Here is a 14,152-nt window from a genome sequence, read left to right as displayed (position 1 = left end):
TTTCGATTGAGTTTGCTTTATTATTGTGATGTAAATTTATTTAATTTGTTTGGTTTCGATTTCTTTTGTTATTCTTTTGGGTTTGCCCTTATATTCTTTTTTTTGTGTGTTATGAATAAGATTTACTTTTGATTAATTATTTTTTTGAGTGATCCTCAGCCTGTCAGAGGAAAGAGGGGGTTGTGAGTGTTAACCGCCCTGTGAAGTTGGGACAGGTTGGTGACTAAACCAAATTTATTGAAACCCTACTGAAACCAATAACTGCAGGGTTGAGTGGATCATATTTTTGTTTTGTGATATTGGGTATTTTGTATGTGGTGTATTGTAAACCTGTATTCATGTAAACCATTTTCATTTTTTTGTTTATTTTTCTTGTCTTGTAGGCATTGTGAATCTGGAGCAGGAGAGCTAGTTGCTCCATTTGGTGGTGGGCCCTGATGCACAGTGTGTGGTCTACAAACTACCGCGTTTGGTCTTGGTTGATGTGAGTGTGAGTGTGCAGTGTAGTGCACGTGTGGTGGTGCTTCTCGACCATTGCTGGCGACGTTTGGCACTAGCTCATCCTGCTTCTGGGAATCACAAGCCCTGATAAGCCTGTATTTTGTGTGTGTGTGTGTGTGTGTGTGTGTGTGTGTGTGTGTGTGTTTGTGTGTATGTGTGGAGTGATGATTGATCCCAATGGCCGTACATTTTTAATATTTTACCTTTGATTAATAAAGAACATTTTTGTATTTTCGTATACCCACGTCTCTGTCTCTGTGTAAAGAGGGAAAATCGAACCTGTGTCCTCATTAGGAGACTTCCCTGGCTTAGCGACCAGGGTGGCGTAGTCGACTCTTTTCCTTAAATCTCTCTCAAAGAATAAACCTGCTCACTGCCACACGATCAACCTGAACCCGCACTTCGAAATGAAAGAGATCATTTCAGTCATGCAATGTTAGCTTCAGATAATGAGCCAGTATTTGGAGTCAAGGGGCCATCTCCTCTAATGAAGCTTAGTCATTTCCAAATGATAAATGGTTTCATTCCTGAATATCAACACAACGTGTGCCTCGGAGTCACTCGGCAACTGTCCACATTGTGGTTTGATACAGCAAACAGTGAAGCCCCCTGGTACATTGGCAAACAGACGGAAGAGGTTGATATGCGACTTTTAAGAATAAAACCTCCTGTTGAGATAACTAGGACACCAAGATCAGTGAATGAAAGAACGTTTTGGAAAGCTTCAGAATGGCGAGCATTTCTCCTATTCTATGCTCTCCCTGTACTGAAAGGCATACTCCCCGCCAGATTTTGGAATCATTTGTTTCTATTGGTTTTTGGCATATATACATTACTCCAGGATAAGATCAAGAAGCGTATTGTTGTCAGAACTGGCTCTTAAAACATTTGTAATAAAATTTCAAAGAATATATGGGAAAGACCACATGACTTTTAACATACACTTGCTCACACATATCGCACAAAGTGTGAAACAGTGGGGACAATTATGGGCTACATCAGCCTTTCCATTTGAATCCAATATGGGTACTCTTATTAAAGTATTTTAATGGAACACAGAATATCCCTTCACAAATAGTTAGAAAATGTATGTTGTGGAAAGAATTGCCAGAAAAGGCTAAACATACGAGTGCAAAAGTCCAGTCATTTGTTAAAGAAATTTATTTTAATAAGCGAAGAACAGATAAATGTGAAAAATTAAATGATAGTGTCCAGGTTTTTGGTCATCCCGCATTTCAGGAAAACATCACAACTTCATCCAGGCTTGCGATTTCTAAGTTATGTGGAAATCTAAGTAACTGCTTCTGGTCTTACTGCCGTTTCTTGGTTAATGGAGTTCTGTATCGCACTCAAAAATATGATCGACTGAAGAAAAGATATAACAGTGCTGCATACTTGAAAGATGGTACATTCTGTTTAATTAATGACTTAGTCATTTTTAAACAAATGTGTGCCCATCAAAGCCCTGCATATTGTGCATGTACCAAACATTGCTGTGCTTTAGTTGAGGTACTTGTTAAATCTAGCAGGCCTTTATGTAAATATTCACAAATAAATGTAGAGAGTACTTTTGTACATGAGGTTAGGAAGAATGGAAAGATCAGTGTCATCTGGCCTGATATGATAAAAATTAAATGTGTTGTTGTTGAAACAGTTGACAATTTGTGCATTGCACCTTTGCCAAATCCATTTGAAAGAGACTAAAAAAGCAGTCATTAGTCATATTATACATAGTACTATAGTGTTGTATTGCCAATAATTTATGTTTCATAAAAATACTTATTTTTTTCTATTTGGTTTGATGATTTGTAATGAGATTTAAAATTGTATCTGCTTGTATTAGCTATCTATATTATTATAGAAGCCAGTATGAGTAAATTCTGTTACAATACTCTTACACCTTGGAAGAATTGCCAATAAAATCATTAAAAACGTATCCGTTTCTGTGTGGGTTATTATCACTGTGTCAATATCATATTCAGTTCCATGTTTATTTTATTTACTCTACACTCTAAAAAATGCTGGGTTGTTTTAACCCAATTTTGGGTCAAATATGGACAAACCCAGCCATTGGGTTACATTTTTAAATTGCATTTTTATCAACGTTTGGGTTTGTCCATATTTGACCCAAAATTGGGTTAAAACAACCCAGCATTTTATAGAGTGTATGCTATTCCACCCGAAAGCTTGTTACTATATAAACTTGAACATGTTAGTCTATAAGACAGTGTGTAATATTATGTTAAAAAGAATTAAGTAATATAGTAATAAGTATAAAAGTAATAAGCTACTCATACTTTTCAGTATATCTCGAAATGGCAAGCATAGGCCAAATATACTTGTCTGTCAGTGTAAGTCAAGTATACTTAAGTCAAGTCATCTTTATTTATATAGCGCTTTTTACAATACAGATTGTATCAAAGCAGCTTCACAGTGATAACATGAAAATAATACAAAAAATAATTTCATCATCGTCCACCTTTAAGGCAGATCTATAATATTGTTGAATATTAAATGTCCCCAACTAAGCAAGCCAGAAGGTAAGGCAACAGCGGCAAGGAACCAAAACTCCATCAGGTGACAGAATGGAGAAAAAAACCTTGGGAGAACCCAGGCTCAGTCGGGGGCCAGTTCTCCTCTGGCCAATGAGTGAACAGTGTATGAAGTTCAGAATGAATCAGAGTATTTGTCCAGTTCCGGTTGGTTGAAGTCGGAGTGGAGAGGAGGAGAGACTGGTTGACACTTCAGGTCAGCAGTAAACCTCGGGATAGACAGAGAGACTAATATTAGCGTAGACGCCATCCTTCTTATGATGTACCAAGTACATCAGGATTACGGGAAGTGTTCCCGGTCCCGGCTGTTCTAAACTATGCAGCCTAATTATATAAGTCTATAATGTGTTATGTGTATGCTAGGCAAAAGAGATGTGTTTTTAGTCTAGATTTGAACTGACAGAGTGTGTCTGCTTCCCGGACAATGGTAGGAAGACTGTTCCAAAGTTTTGGTGCTAAGTAGGAAAAGGATCTACCGCCAGCAGTCGATTTTGATATTCTAGGTATTATTAACTGGCCGGAATTTTGAGATCGCAGTAGACGTGAAGGACTATAATGCGTTAAGAGCTCGCTCAAGTACTGCGTATACTTAAGTGCAATTTGAAGTATATTTCTGAGAATTACATCTGAGTAGTACATACAAAGTAGACTGAAAGTAAACTTTCTTATTTTTAGTTTAAAAGTATATGTCATGATCCTGGCTCTCTTTCCCTTTACTCTGTCTCCCCCTTTTGGTTACACACATACTCGTGCACTCTCGCTGATCACCCAAGCGGCAACCTCCCTGTCTCTCTCTTGAAACCAACACGGAAGTGAATTAAATGGCAATTCATCGACTGGCCGCTTGAGGCTGGCTGCAGAAGTGAGTCGAATCTGTATCTCCCCCATGTTAAAATGCCCAACTTTACAGCAGAACAAAACCTGTTTACAGCCTGGTTCTCTCTGTGGCTTTGGTCTTTACAGCTAATTTCGCCCTTCATAACAACTGTGAGGGGGGTGATTTTTTTTATAACTCACCCGTTTAGTTGATTAATATTTAAAGTTCTGCAAAATTAAGGGTGTGTCCACTTTTGAGTGACAGGTGGATTCCCGATGATGTAAATGCTAGCCGGTTAGCCGTCACTTCACCTCGGCAAATACCAGCTGCTGAAATTGCCATCTCTGCCGTGTTTGTGCTTTTTTTCCGTATAATTTAATACACACATTACTTCGCCCACGCCGTTGTCGGCGAGTATCGTTCGAGAGAACAACCAGCGCTGTATTTCAGTTGTTTTCCTCTGTGAACATGCACTAATGACGTTTTCAGATTTAAAAACGTCTATAGATATAAAGACTACACTCGTTCTGCGGTACCGTTGCTCTGGACAGAATATAACATGCTAATGTACCGTCAGATGAAATCCTGCAGGTGTCTGTGTTTCTCCGTCCATGCAATAAATGCACATCCTTGAATGAGCGCGGATTTCTAGCGCATTTACTTGAACTTCATATGTAATATATCTATGGTGTGACCCATTTGAGATGCGGCCAAAATCACAATTTAAAATGGACTGAATAATAAAGCTCTCTACACACTTGACGAGCGATGCCGCGCTGACGGACCATAGACTGTAATAAAGAGTGACTGATATGTATGCACATAATTACGGTCACACACACTCTCAGAGTAATATAACGTTATAAGTTACTGCATAATACATTTTCAACTAGCAGAATAGCTGTACAGAATCACGATACACAGTCTCACTTGTAGCTATGTCTTTTAACTATTATAATATTTCAATGGGCAAAAACAAGACCTTTTAATTGGCATTCTGATTTTAATCATCAACTGTCACTTTAGCGCGAGTCCCCGTGCAGTCGCAGACTTGGTACTGTCAGTGGCATATAGCATTAGCTCCCAAGCCTGAGCTAACCTGGAGCTAACGCCATAACGTCGCGCTAGGTGGGCGTGGTTTCAGATAGCCAGGCTCCTCAGCTCCGCCTCTTTGCCCATATTCTGTTATCCGGGAGTGACGAGCGGTGACGCGAGGCCAAGATGGCGACGGCCGGCACCGCCCACTTTAGGCTTCAAAAATGCTCTTCAGAAACCTACGGGTGACGTCACAGACACTACGTCCATATTTTTTTACAGTGTGTAATCACCATACCTCTCATTACACACACATCTCTCTTATCACCTCCAGCTGTTTCCACTCTCTACTCGTTATCATGTCATCCTTTCTACACCTGTTCTCTCTTTCTCTAATTATGTCTGCTTCTTTTAGCCCTGTTTCTCCCTGTCTCGTTGCCAGATTATTTCAAGAGTTATGCGTATGAGACGTCAGAATACTAACCCCTCGTTTCTGTCTTGTCCTGTGCTCCTTTGGAGATTGTTCAACCTCTCTGCATTTGCGACCAAGTTGTGCTTGTTACAGAATACCTGCTCGTCTCCGTTTGCTGAGATCTGACCACCTGTGAGTTCCTGGTTGCCTGGCATCACTTCTGAGTTTTCTGTCTCCGAGATCGCACTGCTGTCTGATCGGAGGATCAAGATTACGTTCTGTCAAGTCTATTCCTCTGGAAGATCATTCGTTTACTTTAATTGTTTATACATTGAAGATATTTGTTCTCATCCTCTGGACAGCGTTTTTCCGTTATTAAAGACTGTATTGCTGCATCTCGCTATTGGGTCATTCTTCTCTCCACATCACAGTATACTAATAGCACACTTGAATAAACTTCTTTTTCGTAAGGGCCATCCTTTCAGAGATTCAACATTTTCCATGTCGCGGAACCCAAGGTTTTTATATCTGGCATAACTATTAGTTAGATAGTAAACATTCATCATAGTAACCTGCTCTGTCATGGCTGTCGACTGTCAGTGTCCTCTTTGCTCTGAGATTTCATGACAGGACAGAGCAGATTACTTTTGATATAAACGTCTCAGCTTTCAAGTTGTTTTTTTATTTTATTTGAATTTTTTTTTTAATCTACTATTTTGTAATTCTTTATTGTGTGGTGAGAGATCGCAGTAGTTCTCGCTCAGTTTATGTTCTTTCAACCGCGGAAAGACATCACCACCAAGTTCAAGTCCACCGATGTCCTTTTTTTACAAAATGGCGTATTCGGACTTATGATTAGTCAGATCGCCTGTCAATCAAACTCCCGGTGAAGGGTGAATTACACTTTAATGCTAAATTACTGTTTATGACTAAATATAATATGATATGATTAGAATAATACCTGTATATTATTTGCCTCTCTGAAGCTGAAATGACTCTGCTTGTGATTTCTGTCTCATTGCTGGTGCCGGGGGTCTTTCATGTGTTTTGACGTGTTTATATAAATTAGTGGTGTTGCCACAACGGCGAATTTCTTTACTACATACATCGCAGTTTGCAGTGTTTTCATTCACAGCAGTGAAATCACTCCACACGACACTCCTCTTTTTGTCTACCATGATGCCAACCGTATAATGCCAACTGTTGCTCGCTTGCTGGCGTTGCAGCAAAAGTGTCTGTTTGTGTTTGGCGCCGCTGAGTCACGTGATGGCAGGACAATAAAAACACAACAGAGCAGGGGACTGGGGAGCAGGGGTGTATTCCAGAAAGCAGGTTATGTGACATACCCTGGTATGTTTAACCTGTTAGCCTTCACCAGAGCGAGGACGCTCTGAAGCGTTTTTTTTTTTAAATAGTTCAAAGTTACTATCAGATTTAATGTTATTACCTTGACAAACTATACATCATTAAAAATATATAAGTCTCACGTTTCAGTATTTGACCACTATTGTATTCTGAGAAACTTATAGTGACAGTTATGTCTTAATTTGTGTCAGGATTTATGTAATGAAAAAATGAGTCGATACCTTTAATATGAATTATGAGCGTCAGCTGCTCCATTCAGAAAAAAACTCTGGTGCTGTTGTCTTGAGAACGCGTGACAAAACAACGTTCCTCAGGGCTTTTGGCTCAAAAATGTGCAGATTTGGAGAAATATTGATATATTATCATAGGTTTACATCATATTTCTATAGACAGGAATAATATTTATTGAATTTATATCCAAATGCGTCGATGTATACATAAGGAGCGCTGGATACTCTGATGTACTGTGTTTTCAATCCATACAGCAGACTGGAGGGCGCTCTATGCACAGTTTTTTCCAAATATGGGAGCACACGAAGAAGAACAATAACCTGTGACCTTCCAGGACGTCACTGACATAAACACAGCTAACGTTAGCTTTCAGAGATCGCTATAACATGCAGATAAAGATGTTTTGAAGACAATAAACATGATTGCAATGATATTTGATTTACCTGTGTTCTTCGAGCCATGTCAGGTATTTTTATAATAATAGATTATATGTATAATGTAATGCTAATCGGTATAGACTTTACAATAGTGCAGAATAATATCAAATCATATATTTTCTGTCTGATTTTCTTTTCTGAAGCCAAATAAGCTCATAGAAGATTATTTAAAACACTCGACTTGCGCTATAAAGTAAGTTTGGAGCACACACATGGTTTTAATCTCATAAATTGTCGTGTATTGATGGTGTGCTAAGCTAACATGCTAGCTAGCTCTCTAGTTGCACCTGCCATCTAGCTGTTATTTTTTATGATTTTTTTTCTAAATCGGAATGCTTACTGAAATATTTCTTTATTTAAGAAAGGCATTTGATACAGTTTCAAATGTGAAGTGAAGATTATGAAAGAAATTAGGGGGTGAAACACCGTGATTAGCCAGTCGTTAGCGATTATAATGGAGACAAAGGAAAAGAATATTTAGGGCCATAAGCCGGCTGGAAAGCTGTAAATGTGTGCAGGAGAGAGTGACACTGAATGGGGCTCGTTTGCACCACAAAACAATAGAGACAATAGACTGAATAGATGCTAATAGATGACAATAAACACAAGTTTGCATTTTAGAGTCAATTCAAAATAAAGTCATTTGAGATGATCTTGAAAAACATTTAACAAAATACAGAGTTTTAGACTTATCACCTTCAAATTTTAAATATAACATGGTCAGACATGTGTCTTTAGCTGGAGTGCATTTCTAGAGTGCTGACGGGCCAACTTCAATTTAATTTTCATGAAGATGTTTCATAAAAATAAATTTCTAATAACTTACACAACTTTGAAGCTATTCATAATTTTTTTTTCATTATGACAATAATTCATTCTACATTTCCAATAAAGTGCCAGGTGTCAGCTTTCAAATGAGACCATACTTGAGCTTTTAGGACAAAGGGTACATGAATTTAATCTTTTTTAGGTTGGGTATGCAATTTCTGGGGATTTTTCAAAAGTGGCGCTGAAGGCTAACAGGTTAAGAGTAAGTAAGTGGATAACCTCTGCTTTCGGTTCCAAAAACGGAGGTAACTTTCGGGTTATGTAAGTAACCATAGCAACTGACTCTCTGAGGATAACCTGCTCCGGAGCAGGTTATGTTGTAGGGTTAGTTTGTTTCAGAGAGGTTTCCGAGCATGGCGTGCCCTTTTGATGAGGATCCTGTGGACGTAGAGGCACAGATTATACGGGGGTTTTTTCGCCGTGAGAGGGTGATACGACCACGTATCGATGTCTTTTCTTATCCTAACGAATATTTGCAGGAGCGCTATCGTTTTTCTAGGGAGTCGTTAATTTATTTAACAAACCTACTAAAACCACACATCTCAAACGTGACAAACCGCGGGTCAGCGCTTAGCGCCGAACAAATTCTTTGTATTGCTCTGCGCTTTTTTGCTACGGGGAGTTTTCTCTACAATGTGGGCGATGCAGAGCATGTGGGAAAGGCAACAGTGTGTAGAGTCGTTCGTACAGTATGCATGGCACTGAAACGGTTTCTTCACACGTTTGTACAGTTCCCTGGCCATAAACCTGTGCGCTTTATTAAAGAAGAATTCCACAGGGTGGCAGGTTTGCTCTCATAAATTCTGTCATCTACTTCAATTAAATGACATTTCTTAATAGGTTTATTTTGACTGCACACACACACAAACTTCACGGACTTCTTAAACTTGTAATTAATCTTAATTTCAGGGTTCCCAAACGTGATTGGGTGCATTGATGGCACCCACATTCCTATTAAAGCTCCATCTATCAATGAGGGAGACTATGTTAATAGGAAGTCTGTGCATAGCATCAATGTGCAGGTAATATTTTAATAATGTGCAGGTAATATATTTTGGCTCCTTAATATTGGTGTTACAAATAATAAACTTATTGTTCTCCACAGGTAATATGTGATGCAACCCACCTCATCACCAATGTTGAGGCAAAATGGCCTGGGTCTGTACATGATGCCAGAATATTTAGGGAGTCATCTCTGTGCAACAAATTTCAACAGGGTACGTTTTGTTTGACAAATGCTTGTAAGTCTTTACACTTAAAAAAACACCTCAAACATTACAGGACACTTCTATGGTTACTTGCTGGGGGACAGAGGATACCCTTGCCTCCCCTATATGATGACACCCTACCCTAATCCTGAGCCCGGACCACAGACACGCTTCAACCGGTCTCACAGCAGAACACGGGCCAAGGTGGAGATGACAATAGGCATTCTGAAGGCGAGGTTTCAGTGTCTGCGTGGGCTCAGGGTCACTCCAAATAGGGCATGTGACATCACAGTTGGTTGTGTTGTACTTCACAACATTGCCACAATAAGAGGAGAGAGGCATCCCCCCTGTCCTGATGAAGATGACCTAGAACACCCATTGAATCTAGCAGACCACAGAGATGGCAGAATGCTCAGAGACATGATTTGTCAAAATCACTTTATTTAATGTATTCTATTTCTTCATATCCTGAAATAAAAGAGACATGACAGATTTGTATTTATTGCTTTATACACACAAAATACAAAAAAATAACAGATTCATGTTCACATATGATTCTCACCTTAAGGCGATGCTCCAGTAGTTCTATTTCAAGTTTGTCCTTTTTAATGGCCAGCCTTTTCTCCTCTACCTGAAGCTGTATAAGGTCCATTTCCATGTCAGTTTTTTTAATTTGCCTTAATAGATGGACCTTATACAGCTCCTTTGCAGACAACTAGGAAGGCAAAGTAAATAAGATGGTTAAAGAAAATCTGCCACATAGTAACTATGTAAATAAGGACAACCAGGTAAAAGTTCTTACACTGCTAAGATTATGTGTAGAGGTAGATGGACCCTCATCTGCATGTACATCCCCAGCTAGATTCTGTCACAGGACAAATTACACATTTTTCACTCCATCTAAAAAGCCATTGTCCAGTATATGCATTATACCTCTGTGGGTCTCCCAGCACTTTCTAATTCAGTCACAGCAGATGTGGTCTCTTCATCATCATCCTAGAGTGGAAATATGCAAAGTTACTTTGTCTGGCAGACAAAGTGAAAGATCTAATGCTGCCTTCACGTGCTGTGGAAAAGATGATATTTTCCACTTGTGAACTGGTATTTACCAGTGTGTTGTGTTCAAGTGCTTTTATGATATTTTCCACTTGTGAACTGGTATTTACCAGTGTGTTGTGTTCAAGTGCTTTTGTTGTCGTAACGTAGGAAAAAGATGGACTCACAGATCCAGACCTGTTATTTGCCTAAAACAATTTTAGATTGCTCAAGTCATCTGCTACAGCAAGAAGATGATTTGTCAAAACTCAAACGGTAAATAATATGCTAATGCTGTATATTTTCTAGATCATGAATAGTAGATATTTTGGTAACACTTTACAATAAGGTTCATTAGTTACAGTTTTTCTCAGTCGCTTTGGTGCATTTCTTAGATCAAAAGTGCAATTCTTGATACTACTTGTACAAATTCCAAATCATCTAGTCACTTGTGCACATCATTAAAGCAATTTCTTATTCCTTTGAACAAATTGCAATTGCTTTTGTACATATTGCAATTGATAATGTACAAGTGTCACTTTTTTCCACATTTTCAATTGCTCATGTCATGGTGATCAAAATATAGTAGATGGTTCTCTGTTGAGTAGTCTTACCCCTCAAAACATCTAGGCATTAGTTCCTTGTATAAGCCATTACATGCTAAATTGTTTGTCTATTTGTCATAAACTCTCAAGCATAGTTTTACACATTTACACAAAACAAATTAAACTGTGTGTTCTGGGATATAGCATATAATGGAGTTGGAATCAAGTGAACCCTCTCACAACTTTGTATACGTGGATGAGGCTGGCTTCAACCTGAGCAAATGCAGAAGGCGGGGTCGGAATATCATCGGTCACAGAGCTACTGTGGATTTGCCAGGCCAACGGGGAGGAAATATCACCATGTGTGCTGCTATTTCGGAGCATGGTGTCCTAACCCATATCCCCCTTATAGGGCCATACAACACCCAGCATCTTCTCAACTTTTTAGAGACTCTCTACAGGGCTGTCATCCCTGATGATGAGAGGGGTCTGTTTATAGAGAGCTGTGAAAAACAAAATCCTGTCCAGTCTCTTTCAATCAATAACCCTCATACAGTAATATGTAAATAGTACTGTTGAAATTGATATGCCATAGAAGTGCAGCCTTGTGCATTTTCAATACAGTAACTGTCATCCAAACTGTAGCCAAGTTTACATCAGGTAATACTGTCAAAGTATACAGTTACATTGACAACATGCCTAAACATTTTGACGACCTTGTTCGTGAACAATGACTCAATGACTTATCATTCTGATGACACTGACATGATCATTGGCATGAATATTTACTTTTGAGAGATGTACTAAAGATTTTTAGTGACTGACTAGCTTAAGAAACATATCTATTGTATATTGCAGTTTGTACAAATTGTTCTGAGAAATGCACTTATTATTTTGCACATATTAGGGATGATGTGAAAAATGCACCAAAGCGACTGAGAAAAACTGTAATGTATTAACTAACATGAACTAACCATGAGCAATACATTTGTTACTGTGTTTGTTAATCTTTGTTAATGTTAGTTAATAGAAATACAGCTGTTCATTGTTAGTTCATGTTAGTTCACAGTGCATGAACTAATGTGCACAAGATTTTAATAAAGTATTAGTAAATGTTGAAATTAACATTAACACAGATTAATAAATGCTGTATACGTGCAATTCATTATTAGTTCATGTTAACTAATGTAGTTAACTAATGTTAACTAACAAACCTTATTGTAAAGTGTTACCGATATTTTTTTAAGGACAAGGGAGTTAATAGAGCTAATATTTCTGTTTTAGCTGCAAATGCTAGGTCTACCCTTATGTGAAGCATAGCTACTAGCCTAATCTTTCCTACCAGCTCAAAAACAGTGAAGGCCTACCATACATACACGCATACATAAAATGAATAACTGACCCCGGGTTTTTGTTTTCTAAAGACTTGTCATACTACACTGCTTGGAGCAAGACAATCCGGCGGTCTTAAAAACCGGAACTGCCTGGAAGACTCTTCTAAACATGCAGGACAGCACATTTAAGAGTCATCTGAGGCTCACCAGAGAGCAGTTCCACCTATTCTGCAATCAATTAAGGCAACATGGGATGACTGATGACCACTCACCAGGAGGTCCTGCAAGAATTCCTGTAGAGAAAAAGGTGGTGATGCTGCTTTGGTATCTCGCGAATCAGAACTCATTTCGTGAGATCTCTGATAAATTTGATGTCAGTCAAGGAGCAGCGCATAACGTCATCATTGAAATGCTTGACCGTACATGTGCCATTGCAGAACACTACATTGTCTGGCCAAATGACTGTCAAAAGACCATCCAAGCAGCTCTGTTCAGAAGGTCGTGCGGAATTGATGGGATAGTTGGTGCAATTGATGGATGCCATTTCAGAATCCAGCGGCCACCTGTTAGGGGGGGGGATTATTTAAACAGGAAGGCCTACTATTCTGTGCTGCTGCAGGGTATTGTAGACGACCTAGGAAGGTTCACAGATATTTTTGCTGGGCCTCCCGGTAGAGTACATGATGCACGCATGCTTAGGCTATCCCCATTCTTCAACACCCATGAACAGAAGTTGGGAGGCTACAAACTACTCGGGGATGGTGCATATGTCTGCAACAGCTTCCCATTCATTGTCACTCCAAAACGCGACAATGGAGCCTTGGGTGAAGATGACTTGCGCAGAAATGCAATGATATGCAGTGGGAGGGTAATAGTGGAACAGGCGTTTGGCCGCTTAAAGTGTAAATGGAGACGGCTCCGTGAACTACAAAACTCTCGTGTAGATGTAGTTGTGAAAGTCATTGTAGCAGCTTGTGCGCTTCACAATATGTGTATTGGGGAGTCTGAAAGTACATGTGATGAGCACCCAATCAGGTGCCCTCGTGAAGAGGATGAGAATGAATGAACATTACTGTATGCTACAGTATTTGAATATGAATATGCTACTAGCCTATCCAAACTCATTTTTATCATAGGCATTCTATTTCATCCCCTGACACTTTTACTATCATCCAAGCAAGTTAAAGCAATGCCTAACATGTGAAAAATTCTGATTAACAAGTTAAAGACTTTATGTTCAGATGTAAAAAGAAAACAAATCAGACAGTGGTGTGGTTCCTTAGAATCGTTTAATTTAACAACTCTTTTCCACAACAATTCAGAACACTATCTTGAAAATAACTTAGCTGTACTTTGATGCTGTTTGATTTCAACGTAGTATATTATTTGAACATATACTATATTTTTGTATTTTTTTTAAATTCTTTGTTATGAATCTCTTTTGTAAACAAGTAATTTGTTCTGTAAAAATAAACCTTTGAAAAAATAAATAAAATCTCATTTGTAAACATAACTCATTTTCTGTAAACATAAACTCTTGTAAAAAAATATGTCCAGCACCTTTAAAATAACATAAAATATACAGAGGTGTAGGCTTCATTAAAAACAGGCCTAAAACATAAACAGTAAAAAATAAAAAAAAAATCAACATTTTTTATCTATTGTTGCTCATGGGACTGCTGCAGCATCTGCTTGAATAAAGCATTAGTGGTTTTAATTTCCCCCATGATTTCTTCGTGTCGGCGCTGCGTGGCTTCCTCGCACTCTTTAATGACACGGGTCATCACCTGTGTTTTGTCTTCACGACGCTTCCTCTTCCGTGCCAAAGCACTGGTGTGAGGAGGTGATAAGG

At 38.7% G+C, this 14,152-nt stretch overlaps 2 protein-coding genes and 1 long non-coding RNA gene across 4 annotated transcripts in view; 2 read left to right on the top strand and 1 right to left on the bottom strand.

Annotated features, from left to right (window-relative positions):
- The first annotated feature begins 9,000 nt into the window (after nucleotides 1-9,000).
- Nucleotides 9,001-9,596, top strand: LOC307004395. Its single transcript, XR_013799023.1, has 3 exons — nucleotides 9,001-9,200; nucleotides 9,284-9,395; nucleotides 9,460-9,596. It is a non-coding gene; the product is annotated as an uncharacterized lncRNA (long non-coding RNA).
- Nucleotides 9,597-9,752: 156 nt separating this feature from the next.
- LOC307004394 (uncharacterized protein) overlaps nucleotides 9,753-14,152 on the bottom strand; it is a 9,328-nt gene continuing 4,928 nt past the window's right edge. For both annotated transcript variants that reach the window (XM_079623544.1, XM_079623545.1), the window contains exons 5-8: nucleotides 10,320-10,382; nucleotides 10,189-10,251; nucleotides 9,949-10,101; nucleotides 9,753-9,854 (exon numbers count right to left, since the gene is read on the bottom strand). In XM_079623544.1, the coding sequence (XP_079479670.1) occupies nucleotides 9,840-9,854; nucleotides 9,949-10,101; nucleotides 10,189-10,251; nucleotides 10,320-10,382 (294 nt within the window). In that variant the 3' untranslated portion in view covers nucleotides 9,753-9,839. The remainder of the gene's footprint in view (nucleotides 9,855-9,948; nucleotides 10,102-10,188; nucleotides 10,252-10,319; nucleotides 10,383-14,152) is intronic.
- Nucleotides 12,247-13,492, top strand: LOC307004890 (uncharacterized protein). Its single transcript, XM_079624451.1, has one exon. It carries the CDS (start codon nucleotides 12,470-12,472, stop codon nucleotides 13,364-13,366), a length of 897 nt encoding a protein of 298 aa, XP_079480577.1. The 5' UTR covers nucleotides 12,247-12,469; the 3' UTR covers nucleotides 13,367-13,492.

Source organism: Phoxinus phoxinus, assembly GCF_949152265.1.
Source record: "Phoxinus phoxinus genome assembly, chromosome: 9".
Classification (NCBI taxonomy): domain Eukaryota; kingdom Metazoa; phylum Chordata; class Actinopteri; order Cypriniformes; family Leuciscidae; genus Phoxinus; species Phoxinus phoxinus.
This window is presented reverse-complemented; position numbering and strand designations above follow the sequence as displayed.

What these genes read in the sequence shown, in the direction of transcription:
- LOC307004890 (XM_079624451.1), top strand. Translation starts at nt 12,470, where the DNA reads ATGCAGGACAGCACATTTAAGAGTCATCTGAGGCTCACCAGAGAGCAG.